Genomic DNA, 24,021 nt, shown 5'->3' with positions numbered 1-24,021 from the left:
CCCCGCGGGTCTGGGTACTGGCACTCAGCGCCACGGGGACGGTGAAGGTGACTGCCTTCTCCTTCCTGGCCCCGCGTGCTCTGCGCTACAGACCTGAGGTATGCTCAGGCCCACAAAAGTTTGCTCTGGGTCCAAGGAGAGTCTCTGGGCAGGGACTTCAAGCCGGGCAGCAGGGGTCGACCCCCAATCTCGAGTCAGTTTATGTCCTCTTTACTGTTTCCAAACATTAACTACCAGTGGTGGGGGTGGGCAGGGGTTCAGAGAAGGGGTCCCATTCTCCAAGCCCGCCTCCCAGACCCGCCAGAACCCCTTCTGCTTCCCTGTAACTACCCTCGGGTCTCTGGGCCGGCCGGGGGCTGGGTCTGGGGCTCTGTGGCTGCTCCCACTAGCTGATTTTGACAGGAGGGGTTCCCTGGCAGTGCGGGAGGGCGGGGCGAGCCCCTGCCAGATCCGGAGATGATAAGGTGCCTGCTCCATGTCGCGGCTTTGAGCTGTCCAGGCTCCGCCTCCTGTGAGTGTGTAAGTGTGTGATGCTGCCGTGGTCGCCGCCGCCGCCTGTGCAGCCGCCGCCGCCGCCGCCGCCGCCGCCGCCGCCGCCGCCGCCGCTGCCGCTGCAGCCCCGGCAGCTGAGCCTCGCTGCTGCCGCTGCTCTGGTTGCCGCCGCCGCCGCCGCTGGCCCGCAGCCCGCCAGTTAGGCGGCCTCGCCGGCCCGAGCCCCCAGCGGCGGCCGCTGCAGTATCGGGGCGCTGGGCGCGCGGGCAACCGTAGACCAAGCGGACCCGAGCGGGCGGCCAGGCGCTCGCTCGCTCCGTGCGACCACCGCCGCCGCCGCTCCAGAGCGCAGGACCAGGCACCTCCAGCTCTCTCGGCACCGCCGCAGCCACTGATGCGACCCGGGCACTTTTAGCTGGGCGGGAGTGCCAGAGAGCCGGGCCGCTGAGATCAGTGAGCTAGCCGCGCTGAAAGCCGCGCGGACCAGCGAGCAGGGACTCACGCACGCACGCTGCCGCCGCCTGGCCGCTATGGATCTATTCGACTTTTTCAGGGACTGGGACTTAGAGCAGCAGTGGTAGGTGTTAATTTTTGCCTTCTCCTTTGATGAGCGGGTCCCCTAGCGGGGTCCAGGGTTTTCGCCTTTGTTAAGAGCAGCCGGTGCTGTCGTGGGGAATGCCCCAGACACCCTCCCACTTGCTCTCAGCCACCTTGGTCTCTGGCCCCAGTGATTCCTCAGTAGGGTGCCCGGGTGGGAGAGGTACAGGGAGAGAGGGAGGGATAAGGACCCGAAAGCGCTGTTTCGCACTCTGAGTCCAAAGAGTTTCGTTCGGCCCACATGGAATCCGGTGTCTCCCAGGGACTGAACCCCATGATCTCGCCTACCCGGCCTTCTTGCGCCCTGGATGCTGCCTGCCTGAGATGCCTCAACTTCCCAGGTGTACAACGCCCGTGGCCGGCCTTTGGGGAAAGACAAGCAGCAAGGTGCCACTGGGCGCTCCCCTCACCCCGCCCCCCGCTTCCGCCCCCGCCGCCGCCACCTCCATCCCGCATACCGGCGCGACGAGGCGTGCACACCTTCTCTTCTGCCGGCTCAGCCCAAGTTCCCCACACTCCAGCGGGGAGCTGCGTCTTTGGGGGCCACGGCGCAGAGGACCCTGAGTCGGAGGCCACTTTGGCGCTTGGCTTTCAAAACTGTGTTTTTGACGTTGGCCCCCAAAGTCTGCTGCTCCGATGTTAATGCAGATTTAATTACCGGTTAGACCCCTGTTGGCCTCCCACTGGGAGGCCGCCCTAGGTTTGTGTAATAGGCACCCAGCTCAGATTCAAAGGTATAGACAGCTCTTCACAAGATACCCCAAACTTGTCGCTGAGACATTTTGAAAGATGGTGCAGAGGTGACCCGGTTGGCAGAAACTTGTTACTCGCTTTGTGATGTGTGTGCACGCGTACATAAATACTAATATATATAGCTATTAACTTTTCAAAAACTTTGTGTACTACAAACTTTGTCACTGTTTTATTGCTATAACATTTTAATATATCAGTTTTTCCCCACAGCCTAAGTAATTCGATGGGAGGAGGGCACCGTGGTAGTCACTTAGAATTGCACTCTTGTATTGCCTTTTTACATGTAGTTAGAATAATCTGTAGTACCTGCCAATAGAGCGAAGTCTTTTGTAACGTTGAGCTACTAGCGGCCGTTGGCTATGAATACTGTGTATTTTTACAAGGATTTCCCCTGTTGATGTGATATTTTAGGCAATTTCCTTCTTTAAAAAAGGGTCATATGCTTGGCCAATAGCTTCATTATGCCAATCATGACTCCTTTAGTTGCAAATCCAAGATAATCAGAACTTAAATGCATTTTATTTTACAGTAAGTCCGGGTAAATCCTTGAAGCACAAATCATGCTGCATCAGTATTAATCTGTAAAACATTTTTGATACCATGCAGGGTTTTATCAGCTCTGCAGAAAATATTACATTTTAAAAAATAATCACACTGTTTTTTAAAAGTAAAGATCACATTAAAATTACTGCTCAATTAAATATTATGCTCCTGCACACAGCCTTTACTCTGCTTCACTAATTTATTTTGCAGACAACTGATAAACACAGCACTACTATTTGCATACAATTTGCCTAATATACAGTGTGGGTAACATCATTAATTTAACAGACATTGTTATAATTATTTTCATGGGTGTAGTTGAAATGTTAAGCATATATAAGGTATGAGGTTTTCAAAAACATGTTTAATGTGTTATTTCAATTCCAGTTTAATCTTATGCACATACAGTTGCATATCTAAAGGGGATGGGCTCTTTCATGTTTGATTTCTTTTTTTCAGAAAGATATGCCACCTGTCAGATTTTGAGAGGCTATCTTTTCTTATCTTAAGGAAAATGCAACCTTTTTTCCTCCAGATCCCTAACTATGCCACATCACTTAAGAAGCATGTGGACTTGGACACTCCATGGATATTATGTGAGATACCATTGAATTAGTATAACACATCTGCATAAATAAGCTTGCCCTTCCCCTCAGTGCATGTGATCCAGGAAAATTTATCCTTCTTACTGTTTGATTGTGAGGGAGCAATCTCCCTTATGCCTCTGTGCTTATAAACATTGGTAATGTGGTTGTGCTTCTCTGTTTTGTACACCCCCACAGAGAAAAGGAACATAAATATGACAATAGTGAATGAATTATTCTAAAAAGCTTGACATTGTCTTGAATGGAAATCTCTGCCTCTCCAAACTCTCTTTGGATGTCTACAGCATGCCAGTTACATGTTCATTATATGTTTACTTCCCCTCCTTGGGAGAGTAAGTAGCTGCTTAAAGTAATGACATTCACTCTCTCCCCCAGCCCCCCAGAAGGACCAAGGAGGGAAAAGGGGCCAGCAAAATAGAGGCTCCTATTTACCTTGAATCTATTCATAACATTCATTTGTGGAACAGTAAGCTCTGGGCTATCTCTATTGCAAGCCTAGATGTCTGACAATAAACAGATCAGGACAGCTTAAAAGCAAACTCATTTTCCTAGACATAATGAAGAAAGATTTTACATACACAGGCATATGTGTTATTTGCAAAGACTTGACTATAGTAAGCAAAAAGTGCGTGCCCATTTACAAACACACACATTTGTTAGGACAAATGCAAATGGAAGGGATGAGGTATGAATGACTCTGCAGCATGCACGTATGTGCAGTATCTGGGAGTGCTCACATGCCTAATGGAACATACCGCTGGATTTCACTAACTGCAAGAATAACTTAATGGGTCATGCTCTGGACTGGATTAAAGGGCCAAAGCTCAAGTTCTTTAAGATTCCTGGATGAATGAGCAATGTTCACCTGAGTTCGAATTTTATATAAACCATTCTGCGAAAGAAAAGGGAGGCACAGATGTCTGTGTGCACCAAAGAGATCACTTGCCCCTTAAAAAAAAAAAGAAAATGAAAAAGGTAAAGAAAAAATCAAATTTCTTCATTTAAATTATTTCATAGACTTGCCTATGGTATCCAAGTGCATGAATTCTTGGGGTGACTGGATATCATGTGGCTAGATTTGGACTTGTTTATCAGCAATGGCGATGTCATTAATCCCTAGTTAAGAAGGAAAAAAGAAACTCAGAGGGCCAAATTCAAAGTGTACAGCCTTTCAGTCTTGTAAGAACCACCCACCCACCACCACCTGCTATTGCCTCGTGACAGGCCAAGGTTCTTTGTGGGGATGCTTATGTGGTTTTATGTTTGGTTGTTTGGTTGGTTTGGTTTTGGTTTGTTTTCTTGTTTTTTTCTGAGGGAGAGACAGAGAGAGACAAGAAAGGGAAAAATTCTTAAAAAAAAAAAAAATGAGAAGAAAGCCACCATGATAGAAATATCAAAATGTTAAAAAGCCTAGTGAAAATTGTAGTTAAGTGATTGTGACAGTGGCTGGCTTCTCACTGCAAAGGACAGCATCAATTGTTTGTAGTTTTTATGTGATGTCTCACAAGTAGCATAATTAGAGGCAAGCTTGCAAAAGGGCAATTATACAGGAAGAGACTTAAACTCACTAAACTGTAATATAAATAGAAAGTTCAAAGGTCTGTGTGGGGCTGTCAAGGCTGCAAAGGGGCCATGTGCCGGCCAGGCCTCTCCTCCAGTGAAGGCAGCCCCCAGGGCCTGCCCCAGCAGCAGGCACTTTTCCCATATTTCCTCGACCTTGCAGGGGCGGGGCTGGGGCCTGGGTGGGGGTGGGGGTGGGGGTAAGGTGGGGGTGGAGGTGGGGGCGGAGGCAGGGGTTAGGGGGCGGTGCTGCTCTCCAGACAAAAGTGAACTGTTTCAGCTCCAATCAGCCTTGTCCCATGCATGGCAGCAGAGTGGCTGTCTCTGCCTGCTCTGTGCGCAGAGGTCTTCTGAGGTCTCATTAGCTGCAATTTCCGGAAGAGCAGAAAGGAACTGTTTATGGATGGGAAGGTGTGGGAGATGGAGGGAACACAACCTTCGCCAACCTGGAGAAACCAGGACTGCAGTGGGGTGCAGGAGGTGGGTGGGTGGGGCGTCCTGCTTTGCCTACACCCTAGAGATTCCCAGGATTTCTTGCTCTCTACCTCCGTCATTTATCTTTCCCCTTTTCCCTCTGTGGTCCATTAAAAAGGAAACTGCCTATGGTGTGTTTTCTTTGCTAGTACAATATGCATTCTCCAGTGTTGTTTGAGCATTAATTTGGCAAACCAAACTGGGTGAAATTAGCTAGTGATAAGGTCTCCTCCACAGCTCCCCCAAACCTCCCAAAGAATAAAAGCGATCTCAGTAAATCTTAAAACAGACATCTATTAGATAAGGAAGAAAATTCTCTCATGTTGGAAATCAGTTTAACGATACATGAATTGTTTTGCTAATGATTCAGTCAAGCATTTAGCAACTTTAAAATATACAAATCAAGATCGAAATTGACTGCGTCAAAAATGAATCTGTCACTATAGACATAAACGAGATTCCAGACATTTAAGCATTTTATAGATGGATAAAAATTATATTGTATTTAAACGTGCTAATTATTGTTGAACAGAAATGACTTTAATGTGCTAACCTTTATTTCATGTCCATTATTCTCAGCTAAAGATATTCCTTGCATGCAGAATTTGCGCATATTAAACATCATTTTAAAGTTGTAAAAGTCCAATAAAATGGACATCTCTGGAACAATCTAGAGCTGTAGCCCTAAAAGCTTGTAACTGTAGGTCATACTTCAAATAGGAAAACTGCCATATACTTGATTAGCCTGCCACATAGACAAAACAATTGGTACAGTGATTACATTTTTCACTTTTAATTTTGTCTTTCTTTTTCTAATTGTTATGGGATAAAGAGAGATTTCAAAAACTTGTTTACTGATAAACGGAAAGAATTATGTTGCTGATTAAAGAATTCAAGACCATAACTTAGAGAACCTTTTTAAGGGGTGTGTGTGTTTGTGTGTGTGTGTGTCTGTGTGTGTGTGTGTGTGTGTGTGTTTCACCTGTGGTAAAACTCAACATCATAATTATGCAATTATATTTTGAATATTTACTACCCGAAGCTTGGGCTAAATGCTTTAAATACTCAATCTCATTTAATTCTTCAAATAACTTTATCAGATAAGACATGTTATGATCTCTGTTTTATAGACAAAGCAACAGAATCACACAAGTACTCAGTGAAGCAATCCAGGTTTCAGCCTAGATGGAGCTGACCCCAGAGCCTGTGCCAACACAGGACATTTTGCCTGCGACTTTCCAACATGTGGAATGCTTTTCCATATGTCATCTTCTTTGATCATTATGAGTTAGAATGTGCAGGGGTTACTCCCATTTTACAGATCAGCAAACTCAATCCTAGAGAGGTTGTATGACTCACCTAAGTTCACAAAGCCTGTTGGTAGTAGACCTTGGTCAGAAATCCACATCTCCCAATTTCCAAGTCAGGTGCCTTTACACAAAACCTCATTACCTATATTATGTGGGTCTGAGTATTTAGCTCTCACTGAAAGAAATGGGTTGGATTATGTATATTATACTTGTGTAAAAAAAATATGTGGAATTACCATGTAATTAACCAGCCATGGAACTCTGTCTATTTCTTTTAATTAAAAAATAACAATTTATATACTTATACAATCTCTTAGCACTTCATTTATGGATGCCCTTTTCATGAACACTTGTGAATGGAAAATTATATATATAAAGGAGGCAAAACTCAGGTCCCTGAGAAGTGTTCATTTAAATTTGAATGCTCAAATTTTGAAGATGTGGTACTTGAACATAAAGAAGACCATGATATATTTATCTGGTTGATTTGCAGCCTCAAAGCTGGGGATAAGAAGTTGCTAACATTTCTCTCCAAAGCTTTGTAATTTACCAAATGTATCATTTGATTTGATCCTCACTTTAACCTTAAGGGATTGTTAGGATTGGTATTATTAGCTTCATTTTGTAGATAAGAAAACTGAAGTTCAGAGAGGTTAAGTGACTTGCCTAAGTTTACACAGTAAGTGAATAATCTTAGTATCTGTGTTTATTGCTCTTTTCACTGCATCACCACTGTTGCATTAAGTTGTTTATGTTTAAATATCCACATTGCTTCCAAGGGTGTATCACCCTCTCACATCATCTAGCACAGTGCCTTCCCATCACAAGTACTCAATAAGCATCTGTTGATTGATGTTAGAGCCACACCCAACTCAAAGACTTTTCCCTGAAAATACTTGTATCTATCCTATGGATAGATGCTTAGTAAATCTTGGTGATAATACTAGCCCTCTGCCTGTGTGATCATGTTTTAATTGTTTGTAATTCTTCTCAGGTCTCTTAGCCAATCTGATCTCTTTTGCAGAAAATAATGAGAAAAACCTGTGGTTGTGGATGAAGCTAAATAGGAAAAGGCAAAAATAGAACCCATGTTATTAGTGTGATTTAAAAAGTAGAATTCCAGTGAATTCTAAGATATGTTTAGCATTGGAAAAAACAATAGGAAAGAATATCCTTTAAGGCACAGGGTTACAGGAGTTAAGATACTGCTTTTCTGTCTCAATCCATACCAAGAATGTTAAAGAAGAATGTGTGACAAAAATCTGAGGAAGAAATGAGTCGTCTGAGGGTAGGGATTCCTCTAGCTTTGTTTGCATTTCAGCCTTTATGACTTATATTTCATCTTGAGAAGGCTGTTTTTCTACTTAACTGTAGCAGATCCACACCATAAATTATCATGACTTTAAACAAAGGTCCAGCACTGAGTTTCTCTAATGTAAAACTTTCATGTTGCAGTTTAATGAATTTTATATGCATATTCAAAGCAAGGCACACTTTACACCATGGAGAGGGTGATGCTCTGAATTGTTGAATTTATTTTAAAGTAAATCTTTTCGATGACCTTGGCTTCTAACATCTACCTACTTACTGAGCTGAGAAAAATTATCTGAGAGCTTAAATAAAATGGCATGATTTAAGCAGAGCTGACAATAGCACTACAACTAGAATCTGATTTTGATTATGGATTGCTTAGTTTATGGGATGCTATTTTTTAAATATACCTGTGCATTTTGCTTCATTTGAGAAAGAAAATCAGCTAGAGATTTAAAGTAATCTCAGTTTGGTTCTTCAGTAGGCATGTGCTGGTATATGCAGGTATAAAAGCCACACATTAGGGAATAAGCCATGGAGACAGGATTTGCTTTCATTACAAACTCAAAATCACTCATCTGTTTATTTTTTTCAATGTCTCTTTTGCTGTGAAAAGAAAAAATAAAAAAGCACATTACTTCCATCCTATGAAGAATAGTTTGTTTTGTTAGATTCCCAAATAATAGCTCTCTGCATTGTCTACCGTCTTCAGTGAAAAAATCTCAGTAGCAGATACTGGTTCACTTGGTGACCTTTATTAAAGCATATATCTGGAGTCAGAATTTTGTGTTTTGTAAGCAACATATCTCCTGGAAATAGCATTGAAATAGTTTCTTTTTTATATAAATAAAAAATAACTTTTTTATTTTCATCACTTCACTATGTGTAGTGATGCTGAAATTGTAATCTCAACTTTAACAATCACTGGAAGAAGAAGTTTTCTAGGAATCTGATGTCTTCTTAATCTTTTCATTTCTAGTATGGTTTGATCAAACCAACCATGCAGAAGGAATGTGTTATGAAGTCAGTTTAGCCTTCAGACTGTGGCAATATGTACACGACGACCTAACTATCTGTTCACCAATAAAAAATGCAATCATGTAGGCTTTATTTCCCCCTCCAGGATGTCATTCAAGTAATTTTTTAATAAATTAATTCTACAAAGGGACTGATTGTTTTCATGCCAGGTAGGCACAGTGAGAGTAACTAAATTAGATTCAGTATGACGAATGCTTCTGATGAAGTGCCATGGAGGGGGTCTCATCAATTAGCTATTATTTATTTGTTGGCAAAATACTTGGCTTTTGGGTGTAGACATTAATCAATTCCTAGAACTTAGTGTTTCAAGGCTGGCCCTTAAGATCATCTGATCCAATCTCCTCATTGTGCAAATGAGGAGACTGAGGCCCAGGATAGGAAAATGACTTGCACAAGGACATTAGTCAATAAGTGACAAAGCTGGATCAGAAGCCCTTGTGCCCTAGTTCAGTGTTTGTCTGCTCTCAATACCTGTTTTTATTGCCTACCTACTCTGTGCCCAACATTTTGCTAGTTAGTCACTTTCAGGGGGAGATGAAGGAATGTAAAAGATGACCTCTGGCCTCACAGCCTTGACATTGGAGTGCAGAATTAGATTTGGGGAAATAGTGTGACAGGGATAGTAAGTAAAATAGGAATTCCAGGAGAGAGAAAGAACTGGAACTAAGTAGGCAAAGGACTCCTGGTCAAGGCTCATGAAACTCTTTGAACACTATTAAGCCCAGTTCAGAGTGAAATGGAAAGCCAGAAACTTGGATTGTTTAGAGAATCAGAAACATTCAGTACTCAATATGAGACAGTTGACTTTGGATCCTTAGTTATCTTCTTTGACAATAGCTCACATTCATCACAAAATTACCTGAGTCATGTTTTGCTGCATGAATGGAGTATCTTCATTAACAGTGACCACCATTTGCTGAAGGACAACAACAAAACTCTCTCAAGACTATTTTGACCATCTGAGCTATGGAAACATTTATGCAAACATTCTTCAAAGAAATACCAAATGAAAATTTGTTTTCATGAAACAACTGAAACAAATTTTTGTAAATTGGCACAATTGCTGGCAAAATAGCTGTTTTCAAAAGAAGCATACATCGTGACTCTTGAGATGTACTCAAATATGTAGTTTGTTTTGCTCTTTCTTCTTTTCTAAAAAATATAATTAACTCTTTGGTTTGTTAGATGTGTGCCAATATTTTACTGCCTGCATTTCTTTTTCCTCAAAAGTGAGTTGGTGCCTTGGTACCATCTGATTGGTGTTGACATCTGTGTTTGTGATTAGTTGTTTGGCCACCAAGTAATTCTTTGGCTGTCTCATTTTTCAAATCTCAGCTCTATCTCTGAACAGCTGCTAGTGAAGCAGCAATACTCCTGCCTTTTTAGCCCCCTAAACTCCTATACTCTTGCCCAGTCTGAGCACATGCCCCACCTAAGCCAACTTCTACCTGAGCTGGATCATGCTTTCTCACTTCCATGACTCGTCAATGCACGTGTGTTGTTGTGAGGGATGAGAATGTGTCTTTTGTTTCTGTGTTCCTAGTTCTTGACCCAGAGTAATAACCTAATGCTGCCAATTCAGAGTGCAGCATCATTCGTTTATTCAAATCACTCAGGCACCATGCTAGGCCTTGTCTATGTGGGAAGAGATACTACTACTAATAGTTATAATAATAATAAGTGAAAGTAATAATTAGAGCTAACATTTCCTATATGAAACGATCTGATTTTTTCTGTTTTACAGAGCAAGAAATTGGTACAGAAGGGTTCAGCAACTTGTCCATGATCACACAGGTATTATGTTGCAGAGCTGGAATTAATACACAGACTATGTGAATCCTTAGCTTCTCTGTTAACCCATAAAGATACCCTGGTACATATGCTATAATAGTGGCAAGCCCTGCCTGCTCTGGGGCTCTGAAAGGGACTGGCCTGATGAGGCCTTTGTCACTTATTTTTAGTATTTACAAATCAGCATTGGGTTTAAGTTCATAACCAAATATGAAGCATGGCTTACCAGATATCTACTCCAACAAGAGACACACGATTCTGCTCTCATTTAGTGTAAGCAGCAGATTCTATGCTTGGAAGGAAAATACATTGGTCTATAAATTTGGACTTAATTCAAACTTGACAAGAACATGAGCTCAATGAGGGTGGAGATTTTTGTTGGTTTTATTCACTTGCTGCCTCCTCAGTAGAATAGTGTCTGTTACATAACAGGTGACCAGTTACTTTTTGTTGAGTAAATAAATGGATTGATATACAATAACATCCTTAATGCTTTTTGTGAACAAAATTGTAAAGAGATAGCTCAGAGATATAAGAATGAGGTCTAAGAGAAGAGCTAGAATCATCATGGTCAGCCCGGTAGGTACAGGTAGGTGTGTTGCCTTGCTTTCAATAGATTTTCCTGAAATAGCATGCTTATTAAAATTTTATAAATTAAATGCTATTTATGGGCATCTTACTTGCCAGAAATTCTGTGGGGAATTCTTTGTTGATGAGCAAAATCTCTCCCAAACAGCCTTAAACTTACCAGATTTGTAATTTTAGATTTTTTAATCTACATTTAATACATGCAACAGTGCTTTAAGGGTAATTGTGCAGCCTTTTTTTAAAAAGGTGTCTTGTTACTGTCACTGAATTGAAGCTTTCATGTACTACAAAAGTGGAGAGAACATATCTTCAATATTTGCTGAATATTTTTCTCCACAGTTTTATAGCATTGTCTTGGCTGAGCAAGATGCCTTCTGTTTTTTGTGTTTGTTTGTTTGTTTGTTTGTTTTAATACTTCCTGCTTTGGAGGCTAACCTAGGATTTGGGTTTTCTTAACATATATTTTTAGACTGGACACATTTTCTATTTATGCTTCTGGAGGATTAAAATTAAAATTACATCCCAAGGATATGTAGAAAAGTTTCCATGTGTGTTGATTTTTAAGAACCATATAAGATAGTTCAATAGTCAGAGTAAGAGAGCTAGCATCAAGAGCATTATGTCATATACTTTACATACATCACCTCATTGAAAAAGCACCCAAAGACAGGTGTTTTCACCCTTATTTTACAGGCAAGAAAGCTGAAGATAAGAGATGTGCACCACTCACTTTATAAAAGCCACACAATTAGTAAACTGCAGAGCCCCAATTCCAGCCCAGGTTTCCAGGGTGCAAAGCCCATGACTCTTCTGTCTTCACAGAGATGAAGATGAGCTGCTAATAGAGTTTGATGGTCAACTTTAAAGTGTTAAAAGTAATCTGGAAAAAAATCCTAAACATTATTTTATACTTTTCACAGTTCAAAATTAAAGGTGACAAGATGTAGGTCCAGAAGATAGATAGATAAAAGATGAGGAAGAAATCTAGAAAATTTTAGTGGAGATAAAACACCCAGCTGGTTAAATGAACCAGATATTAAGGTACATAATAGGAGGACAGATAGTGAGTACTTAATGGGTCTTTAATAAATTAGGTCTCATAATAAGAAATGAAACATATCTGAGTATTAATTACAGATCTGGGAAAACTGCAAGAGCCATGATGGAACTTTTAAAAACTTAACAATTAAATGTAAACTATATCCCTTTTGCTACAGTTAGGTACTACGGCCATTTAGTTTTGAAGTTCTGTAACAGTTTAAACTTCCACAGTGCAAATATATTTAGACTGCAGGTGATAAAACTTCTCATGAAGAATGATGAAGACCCTTTTCATTTGATTCTGATTAGCATCATTCCCAAAATTAACAATGAAATGTCAGTGCACACTCTAATGGCATCGAAAAAGAACACCCGTGACACTATAATCAATTGCAGTTACTCAAATATCTTGAACAAAAAAAATAAAAATTTGATCAACCTATTTCAAAAGGCTTAAAAAGTTAAAGTGAATTCTAAATGTAGATTAGTAGCAAATAATGACAGCCAAGCCAGCATTACCTCAGTTGATTAATTTATAAGGATACTGGTCAATGATTTTGCCCAACAGCTATGCATAGCAGAATCCTAATGGGATCTGTCTGTTAAAATTACATAGAGTAGGGCATTTGATTTATTTCATAGTTTCTCAAAGCTCAGTTTTAACTTCATACAAGTAATGCATTAGTCACTCAGGATAAATGACACATTGAATAAAGTTGTGATTTTTTTTTCCCTGCTTCTCCTAATCTGATTTAACAAAGGATTACATCTGTCTTTGTAGTTTATTCCCATCCTAAATGTTTGTAGGTAGGGTGGGATCTTTACATCTTCTGCTTTATATCTCATTAGATGACACTGGACTACATAGGCCTTTCCCTGTTTCCAGGTTTCTGGGGTGTGTAAGGGGGGCTTTCTGGTTTGGGAGTAGTATTAAGAATTACCACATGACAGTGAGGCAGATGGAGGGGTTTAACCACTTCAGTACCGCGCTCACCGGCTGTGAAACCTTGCCCACAGCTGGGACTCATAGTCCGCAGGAGAGTTTGTGCTGTGCATTGATGACGAATCCGTTTTGCTCTTGTGAGATGAGGAAAGCTTTAAAGCACTGAAAGCTTGTTTTACTTTACAGACAGCTTGTAATGTAAATCAGAATAGGCAACATATACATATATGTTTTCATTACATTATTTTTAAATGTTCACAATTTTATTTTGATAAATGAAAAATTAGAAAAGTCATATCATGGCTGTCGGCTAAAGTTGCTGTGCGCCTTCATCTGTGGCTATCGACTATAGTCGATGCTGGTACCGAAGTAGTTAAAGACATTGCTATTTTTAATATACAATTAGCTGAAAGATTTAATTTTTAAACCTGGAGTATATATTATTATAAAATAAATTCAGTAAAATGACATTAAAATCACTCAAATTCACTAAAGCAAATTAGAATATGGGGACCACTAAGCTTTGCCTAGGTGCCCGTTCCAGCTCCCTGTCTCTGGTCACACCCTACCCTTGTCCCTGGGGTTGGAGGAGTCTGTTTATGCCCTGAACACTCCAGTAGCTGCTTCAGGGATGTACATCTCTTTTAGCCTTATAGTGTCACCCCAAATACTAATTCAGTGTCAAGATTGGCTTTTATACTACAGTCACCATTATTTCTATATTTCAGTAGGTTCATTGCCTAAATAGAAGATGGAAAGGTGAGTTTTCCCAACTGAAGAACTTTGAAATCTGTTCAGCCTGTACTTGTATACCAAGATTAGAAGAAAGGGGACGTTTTAAATTCATGACTGACTGGAAATATTTTGGTTTATGTTTTTAAGATGTAAAAAATATGATTAGGAGAAAGTTCTTAGAACTTTGTGGACATCACATAACTCTTTAAAACTAAGGTAAATGATAAAGTATGAGGTAATTTTCCTTAAATTGAACATAATCATAAAAATTCAAGGTAAAGCAATATATTCTGCAAAATTTATGAGATTTTTTGGGAGAGAGAGTTTGCAAAGCTTGACAACCCCCAGTGCATCTGGCCTGGTACATTCCTGTTGGTAATGAGAACCTTATGGGGTGCTGGGCCTTGGTTTTCTTAGGCAAGGCCTGCTCCTCAGGGGTATCATAAATGGTACGCAAGTCAGAAACTTCATGGTTCATGGTGTTTCTCAGGGATGTTTTAGTTAAGCTGCCCCACCCAGCAATAGTGACAGAAGTTGGGAAGTGGGCCCACTCATAAATCTTCATTGAATTTTAATTAATTAATTATTTTTTGCTGTACATAAGAATTTAAAAGGTGAAGACATACTGAATGACTGTGCCTACATGATGTCACCTCTAGATTCTTAGGGTAAATGTGACTTTTATTATTTGACAGGCACACATTCATTTAACGATGGCAATCACCAGAAAACTATGGAGGTGTAAATATCAGTAATGAAAAGATGAATTCACAGAGGGAAAAAAAAAAAAGAAGAGAAAGTACAATGCCAAAGTTAGGGCTGTTTTTCCAGGTATTTTCTTACATCTTATCTTTTCTTTAATTCACCACATGTTGAATTCACAAAAGTTTGGAATTGACCACAATCTCATTTGTGAATTCAGGTCTTCCATTGTAGGATGTGTGTGTGTGAGGGGGTAGGGGTGGTAGGTCATGAAATGTGTATTTTATCAAACACATTCTAGCACTTGGATTTCTTGAACGTAGTTCTGATGTGGCTTTACGCTCAAAAGAAAGCCAGCAATGATGCTGCATTTTGGTTGTGGTAGTGGGAGGCAGGGAAATTTTCCAGTTGAATTGGTCTGTATGATGTTGATCCTGAAACTGTGTTTCCTGTCTCCCCTGTGAGCTTGGAGCTCAGTCAACTTTAGCAGCCATGGGGGAGAAGCCTGTTACTTCTAAATCCACAACCCTCAGTACTCTATCACCTACCCTCCTCTTTCCCTATCTTTTAAATTCCTGACATTTCTTCCTATAAATGGCTCAGTAGTTACTGTTTTACTCACTTCTTTGCATAGTTCTAACAGCATTTAGAAAAAGCCCATAATGTAAGCATCATGGTCCTATTTCATTGTCTTTCTTTTACTCATATTAGTTACATCTGATAAATTTTCAGGTTTTTTCTACTCTTTGTTAGTGATATAAGATATTTACAGCAGTGTTTTGAAAGGGGAAAAATCAATGCTGATTTCTGGGAACCATTTAACTAATTTTTTTCTAAAAACTGCATTTTGTGAGAGAAATGTTTAAAAGGTTATAGTGAATGAGACAGCCTACATTGAATGAGGAAATTGGCCAAAAATGAACCATTATTTTAGAGTAAAAAATAAGTAATTTTAACTCTTTATGAGTTTATTTTGAAAGGGTAATAAACAAATTGCTCTGTTTCCTCACTGGACAAAAAAGGGGAAATAACTTATTCAGGAGACAAGACACCTTTAATATCTTGCAAGCTGTTTCACTGTATTCCAAATTTCAGGTCCAAAACTGTTGGGGCTAATATAGATTTCTGACCCATCAATTTTGAAAATCCAAGGAGTCAATTTGCATTTAAATCATCAAATTATTAGACCTTAATTTTCAGTGAAATGGAAAGACATGGAAATTCTAGTCATTTTACTTTGGCAAATTATGGCAGACTTGTTTCTATTCCAGTGTTTAATAATAAGACTGAAATTTTCTAAATAGACAATGCATGAGCCAGCCTTCTTAGCTTCAGTACTGATACTTTGTATCCCTCCATTATTTAACAGGAGAATTAAGGCTTTCTGTGAGCCATATTTTTTTCATAATGATATTAATAATCTCCGATTTAAAAACTAAAATGTAAAAATCATGAAAGCTATAACAATAGAAAAAGAAATATGATTAATTATCATGAATCAGTGTGTACTAATTTCAGTGGTATGCAGGTAAAATGATAAATGCAGCTATGGCTCAATTCTCATGTAATATGTGGTGTGGAAAGGGAAGAGGAGAAGCTCCCATTAGTTCTGTGCAACAGTAGCTCCTATGTCCCAGCAGTGCTGTGGAACTTAGAACGTTAGATCTGTAAAGGTCCTTAAGGGGATCAGAGCTAGGCTAAATCCCTGCCTCAGTCTTCCCAGCAGTGGTTTCCCAGCTTCTGCCAGTCTATAAAAGGCAACAAACAAACAAAACCCCCGGGAGATTGAAATTACCTGCCAAGGCAGCAAATGTCTTCTCATTTGGGCAGTTTGCAACAAATTCCATTGTATGTGCACAAAGAGGCCTTCTTTGAGCTTTCAACTATTCGTTGTAGTTCTGCCCTGGAGGCCACACAGAACAGTACAAGCTCTTCAGTTTACATCAGCCTTTCGTGGGTCTGAGGTCTGAGGGCAGCTTGCCTGTGTTCACTGTGTTCTCATTTCTCAGGGCAAAGCATCCTAAGCCTGGAGAGACTCCAAGAAACTCTGTCTAGATATGCAGGTGGGAGGCGGCTGGGCCCTGAATGTTCTAGGTCCATTTTTAGATTACGCAGTGCAGGGTGTGGCCTCTTTATCTCCTGCAAATAAACTTTTTCAGGGAAACTTGGGCTGGGAAGCAGATTCTCAAAGCAGCCTTTTCCCAGGTAAACCTCTATCCTGATATCTTCTCCTTTATTGCCACAATATGGGAACCTCAAGGATCAAAAGACTTACAGAAACAGTTTCAGAGGAATCAAATAACAATACTGGGAAACTATACAACCCTCACTGCTGCCATATTGGCATACACTTGGCAGCTGACAGTGGCCTCCAGAGTTGAGCAACTGCTGAATATGAGATGCTCATCAGAACACTTTCCATACACAAACTTTATTAAACCTTCCAGTAACCTTGGGAGGTAGTAGACATGCTAATTGCCATTTTCACAATGGGGAAATTGAGGCCCAGAGGTGCTGAGTCACTTATTTGCTCAAGATCACATAGGTAGGTAGTAGCAGAGCTGGGATTTGAACCCTGCCACTTTAACACTGAACTGTGATCCAGCCTTTCAGAAACAAGTCTTGAGATGTTTTTCCACCTTGGCCACATCTGAGAGAGCATCCAAGAAGTAGCACTTGGATGTTATGAAAATCCACTCTTTCTCTGGCTGTGACCATTTCTTCATCCTGCAAAGTGGCGATTAGGTCCTAGCAGGATTTATTCCACTCTGACAGTACATTCTTGATTAGTCACACTTTCCTTGCAGTCTATTTGGCAGCCAAACCTCTGGTTTTGTGATAGGTGAAATCCTTAGTGTTTCCTGAAAAGGGGATGGGGCATTCATTCATTCCTTCATCAAATATATTGTGGGTGTCTACCATGGGTTAAGCACTGGGGATATCACAGTGACTGGCGACTTTTGTGTAAATGGTCCCTGGAGTCAGACCATTAAATACTTAAAGTAGGACAAGAGTTGGGCAAAAGTCCAATGTTTCTTTAAGACTCCTGAGGTCATATCTGAAGATCCTTCTGGTGGCAGGGATTATGGCACTTCATGATGACAAAAAGATACCCTTTAGCCAGTCCTACCCAGCCTACTCTGTAGGCTGGAGATTTATGCGAGTGAGATCAGCATGAGAAAGAGAACTGGTCAAAGCCAAGGCAAACCATTTCCAAAGAAAAGACTTGAGTCATCCATCATATATGGAAACACATGGCACAGGGCATCTGGCTTTCTTTGTGGCTGTCAGTAGGCTAGGCTGACCCAATGCTGCCTTGAATAATTGTTGTGTTTAGTACTAAGTTTTTCACTTGTTGCATGAGAGGGATCTTAAATCAAAATCTAGCCTCCGTGACATTGTACATTGTTGATTACTTCCACCTTTCAGTTGTGATAACTGTACCTTTCAGTATAAGAAGTATTGCAATATTGATGAGTTATTAATTTTTTTTTGAGACAAAGTCTCACTCTGTTGCCCAGGTTAGAGTGAGTGCCGTGGCGTCAGCCTAGCTCACAGTAACCTCAAACTCCTGGCTCAAGCGATCCTTCTCCCTCAGCCTCCAGAGTAGCTGGGACTACAGGCATTCGCCACCATGCCCGGCTAATTTTTTCTACATATTTTTAGTTGGTCAATTAATTTGTTTCTTTTTAGTAGAGACGGGGTCTTGCTCTTGCTCAGGCGGTTTCGAACTCCTGACCTTTAGCGATCTGCCCGCCTCGGTCTACGAGAGTGCTAGGATTACAGGCGTGAGCCACTGGGCCTGGCCTTGATGAGTTATTAATATTATGAACCTCTGAATTCACCAGTATAGTATTGGTTGTTTTTGTTAAAGGTACTCTAAATTAGAGAAGAATTTTGTCAAACATCATTGTCATAGCTATTAATGAAGCATCTTAAGACGAATAGTTTCTTGTACCAAATGCTTTTTATAAGTATTAAGTTTAGAATTGGGGGAAAAGTCTATTAAAGAAATGTTATATTCTATTTTATTTTGATCTGTTCTTGGAACTGGAGTATGGATTTTGCTAATAAGGCAAACAGAGCCAGATGTTTTCTTCCAGAGAGCCACCTAGATTTTCAGTGTGGGTGACAGATTACATCCTTTGTGCTGAGAAGTTTATTGTATTTAACTGGACAGTGGTTTGTTGTATTTGCAATGCTTCATTAGCAAGGTGTCTTGCTTTTGCAAGAGAAGTTATACATGACCATGGGTCATTTACTGACTGTTAGGAGAGACCTTTATAAACCAATGTCCTCTGCGCTCTTCCCTGAGCAGTGACCCCCAAATGTGACTGAATTTTGATGGAGAAAGGAAGAGGCGGTGTGTAGTATTTGCTCACTTTTGATTTGAGTGGAGGAGGCTACCTGGTAAAGTTTAAGGTAGAGGAGTATGTATACCTTGTGTTTAAGCAAAGACTGGATGACCCTTATCAGGAATGTTCTAGAGGGGATTCCAGCATTAGATAAAAGTTGAACTAGATAACCTTTGAGGTTGTTTCAGCCGCTGAGTTTTCATGATACTTTAAATTCCCTTAGGAGAAAAGCTGCAGTATAGGCCATTGGCTGTGAATCTCAAGCTTGAAATTGTCAGAAAATAATGCTCGAATTAAATCACATGAAATTCACTTTAAAATTTAGAAATATATGGATTACAATATTTTGCCTGATTGAAAGAGGGTAAGGGGAGAACAGAAGGAAGATAATTGCAACATAAAATACAACAAACAATGAAAACAGAATCACACTCTAAAATGTAAAATTTTCTAAAAAATTAAAAGGATTGAGAATCATATAACCTTTCTTTTACATTTTGGTTCATTTGTGAGCTCAGCAAATGGAGCCTATTAATTACCATTACCTCCTATTGACATTTTAATGGCGCCTTATATAAATAGAGGCAGTGAGGCTCCTATCTGCTCTCCCAAACCTCCCCATTCTTGCATTCCTGACTTAGTGCAAGGACCTTCCTCTCTTTGGTTATCTGCACGCTTGTTACAGAAGTCAGCTAACTATTCTCTAGGTCAGAAGTGAGATGTTAACATTCTCACAGTGAAGAATGTACATTTATTTCCCTCACATCGACTTGCTTTCTTGTGTGTGTTCAAAATAAAATCTAAGCATCTTCTTATTCTTTGTTCATAACATCATGGACAATTACAGTCTTTGTAAAAAAAATTACAGTCTTTGAACATAGTCTTAGTGAAATCATTTGCAGCAATTTCTAGTTCAGTTTGGTTTGTAGTAGATGTCTCCCATTTATGACATGAGAATAATATGAAGTGGAAGAAACTATGAATGTAAACAAAACAAAACAAAACAAAATAAAACAAAAAAAATGCTTAAAAATTCAGAGAATAATTTAAACCATTCTTGTGCCTATGCATTAGGCATGTGGCATCAGTTAATAACATTAGAATGGGCATTCAGAGACCCAAGGAAATAACAATATTTACCTGTGTGTATATATAGGGTATATATATATACATATGTGTACTTACATAAGTACATTCATGTATATACAGATATATACAAACACATACATATGTGCATACATATATAAGCTAGTTGTGGATTCTAGGCTTTTGTGAAACTTAAACTTTTAAAATATATTATGGTCCTAATACCCCATCTTGCCTTCCCCATATATGCAAATGACCTTTCTTACTCTTTTAGCCCTTTTGTCTGGTTTAAGTTTGTTTTGTCTAAACAAATTATGACATTATTTTATTCTCAACATTTTTTAGAATAAAATAATCAATGCCAGCTGCCCTGAACATTTGTGCATTTAAAAGCAAAAAAAAAAAAAAAAAATCATATAAACCAGCTTACATCTGAGATGCTTCAAAGAGGGGACTTTAACTATCTAACATTTTAAAAACTTCTAAAATCCCTTAATGTTTAAGATGGAAACACCCAACTGCATTCTGGGCCTGCTGCTTGTCTAAAAGTATTTTCAAATGCTTTTGGATTCAGTGAAACCCCAAATGCATGTTGCCCCAAGTACTTTTTCCTTCTTTAATTTTGAGACCCCTGTGTATTTGGAGGGAAATGAAAGACATATGTTTCTGATTCATTTACACTTAACTCATCAAAATGTTGTTTTGTAAGAGCCATTTGATGTTCTAGAAGCTTTTGTGCATTTTTTTAAAATAAGTGTTTTAAAACCTTCTTCATTACCCACATTCCTGCTTCCCATAAGAAAGTCATATTTTGCTGTGGGTAAATTAATTGAAATGCCCAAAAGGTTTGAGTTCAGTTCTTAATTGATTAGGTAGAGTGTGCCGGGGGCCCCAGGTAGTGAGCATGATGATCCCACATTTACGTCCTGGCCTAACTGGCCTTGGCAGGACAAGATATTCTTCTGGTTCTTCTTAACACTGGACCAGCTGCCTCTGTTTTGAATACAATGAAATGAATTTCTGAATAAATTTAAACTGAGCAGATAATTGACTCTCCTTTCGTTGAACTCTTCATAGAATTTGTCATCTGAAATAAAATGTCTTGAAGTGGGAATAACTTCCATGCCTCAGTGTGCCTTTTACTTTAGACATTAAAACTCTGTTGAAAATTTTAATTACTTCACTTACAGTTCTTTTTTATGTATTAAGAAATCTGATATAAAGTAATCAGAAGCAGTTTTGACCAGTCTCTTTGATTGTGGCTGGTGGCTCTGGCCTTTTTCGTAAAGTAATTTGTTTATGGTTATGATTACAAAGCCCTCTGACAATCCCATTTTATAATGACCCAAACAGTGGCCCTGAGAAGTCTTTGTGTGGAAGTCAAACAGTTTGTGGAGCATAAAGACAGCAGACAATTGGTAAGGCCAGGACAGCCGTTTTTCAGTGCATGGCCTACTATACACTGAAAATGAACTTGAGATAGAAGCTTCCCCAACCCTGCTTCCTCCTTACAGGGATTTGGCTTGAGAGAAGCAGGGCTTGGGATTGCAGGCATAAGAGAGTGTCAGTGAATTACCAGGTACCATACAGGGGGAGCCTCAGATAGTATCACTGTCACCATTCCTACACCCTGTGACAATGCAGAGGACTGGCCAATTACAAACCCAGTCTCTAGTAATTATTTGAATTCAAGGTACATTCAGGTATAACTTGTAACAGTTCTGTAGCCTGAAAAACAGCACTTTTGTCTTGCTTTTGTGGAAAAAAAAAGTTATCTTAAAAATTAGCATGTCTAACTGCAGTAATTAACATTGAAGCATGTTTCATATGAGATCATTTTGGTTATCAAGACATAGTTCCCCTCATAAATCTTAACAAGCTATTAGAAACAAATTATGTTGAATAGTTTATATATCTAGATTATCTGTATCGCCAAGGATTTCCATATGTCAATATAATGCCAATCATTGGATTTGTCCTGATGTAAAATCCAGGGGCTAAATGGCCACCTAGCTTCTCAGTTGGGGCCACATGGAATTGAATATGAATATTTCAGATCATATTGGAATTGATTGTAAACTCTTATTTTTGTGGCATATGAGTGTGTGGATAATGTGTAAAAAAAAGAAAGATAGAAGTCAAACGAGTAGTGCATGGGACTCTTGCTCACTGAGGTTGAAAAGGCATTGCCTCCATGGAACAGGCCTTGTGTCCTTCACAGGCACTGCTCCGTTCTTCCCAGTTGCATCAGCTTTCTGTGGAGTTCATACCATTGCCAGATCAGGGCAATGAACAGGGCAGAGAACTTCAAATAAAACCTCTGCCAGAGTGTAAGCATTTTTCACTGTATTTCCAGAGAGCCAGAACCTCCTCACTTTGTGCTTGTGGTCACACAAAAAAAGCTCAGCTGTCTTCACTGGGCCTCAGTAGGTTCCAGCTTGCCTGTAGACTCTTACAACTCCCTCCCCCCATTGTTGTTCTTTTACTAAGTGTGCCCTGAAAAAGTTCTGATGCAAAATAGTCAAACTGTGGCTGTTATTTGCTGGCCACCTGTCCTGATGACAAGAGGAAACATGGGTTTCCCCTACTGGATCTAAAGTCTTCACTTCTTCTCCAAGGATTGCAGGTGCACAGCATGCTATATTTAACTATGTGGGCTGTCCCAGAGGCGGTTGAGAGGGCTTGTGCATGAATTTGCATGGGACAAAATGATCAGCTCTTGTGTCTGCTCTATCTGGTGATAGGGACAGTTTCACATTATATGTGTATTTTCTTGAGCATTTTTTATTAAGAGGTGAGAGTGAGCTTTCTGGGCATGTACTCGCTTGTTTATGGAAACAGTCAAACACTGTGTCTACAAAGCAACAGGGAAAAAAAGGGGCTTTGAAGGAAAACTTCAGTTCCTTCCTGCTTAAAGAATAGTCTGAGGGGATCTTTGCAGTTTTGTATTCACTATTTTAGTATTTGTTCTAGGGCTACGTTGAGTGGGAGTTAAATTTTAAATGCACATCAAGTCTTTCTAATTACTTTTAGTATACTACTGCTGGCACATTTGCTTATACAATTGTATAATTGCACAGCAATTACTTAAAATTGATGTGTATTTAGATTCATTCAGGCCAGGTAGGAGTAGCATCACAAAATCATGTCCCAGTTTTGGAAAACAAACAAACAAGCAAACAAACAAACAAACAAAAAACACCAACAACAAACAAACTCTATTTTATTAACATATTCCTATATTGTAGATATTATCATATTTATACTTACACTTCTTACTGCTAAAGCCTTCTGGCACATGTTAATTTATAAACCATTCCAATAACTTAGTATAGTATAAAGATCTGCTCTACACGATCACACATACAGGGGAATGTGTACACTAATAGAAAGAGAAACTCAGGCAAAGAAATTATGTAACTTTCCTGAGGTTAAATTTTGTGTTGGTGATAGCATTGAGAATACATTCCTGAAATTGGAATTCAACTCCAGAAACTAAAACACTTGCGCCCTGCAGCATCTTTGTGGAATGCAGGGGTGATGTATATGCATATAAATCTTCATTAAGATAAAAGTGAGATATTATGGTAGCTATTAATGTTAATAACTATTTTCAACATTAATAACCATATGATCAAAATGAGGCCAATAGATCTAGGTACTGTGTATGATTAAAATTATTTATTTTCATTTTTAAGTGAAAATGTTAAATTAATTGCACGATTTCCTGTGGATTTGTAATAGTGGCATTATGAAATATACATATGCACATATACCCCATTCATGTAATTAAACCGATTCATCAGACATACTGTTAAAGATTCTTGGAAATGTGTAGGACAGAGGACAGAAGATTAATTAACTCAGAAGCATATAAACTCTAAAAAGTTTGTCATTCTATTTTCATTATACATATGCTCTTCCATGTATAATTTGTGACAGCTTTAGGACAGATGGCCGAGTAATTTACAACTCTGACTTCAGTTATATACTGTGTAGTTCAAGTGAAAATAGCTCTCTTGCAGCACAGATAGAGATGTTAGCAACCATTTATAAGAAGTGTTTGGAAATTAGGATCAGAGATGGAGCCTGCTTTG

At 39.5% G+C, this 24,021-nt stretch overlaps 1 protein-coding gene across 1 annotated transcript in view; it reads left to right on the top strand.

Moving 5' to 3' along the window:
- Positions 1–597: 597 nt before the first annotated feature.
- AFF2 (ALF transcription elongation factor 2) overlaps positions 598–24,021 on the top strand; it is a 658,737-nt gene continuing 635,313 nt past the window's right edge. The window contains exon 1 of the mRNA XM_020285044.2: positions 598–1,069. Coding sequence (XP_020140633.1) covers positions 1,023–1,069 — 47 coding nt within the window. The 5' untranslated portion in view covers positions 598–1,022. The remainder of the gene's footprint in view (positions 1,070–24,021) is intronic.

This window comes from Microcebus murinus, chromosome X, assembly GCF_040939455.1.
Source record: "Microcebus murinus isolate Inina chromosome X, M.murinus_Inina_mat1.0, whole genome shotgun sequence".
In the NCBI taxonomy this organism is placed as follows: domain Eukaryota; kingdom Metazoa; phylum Chordata; class Mammalia; order Primates; family Cheirogaleidae; genus Microcebus; species Microcebus murinus.
This window is presented reverse-complemented; position numbering and strand designations above follow the sequence as displayed.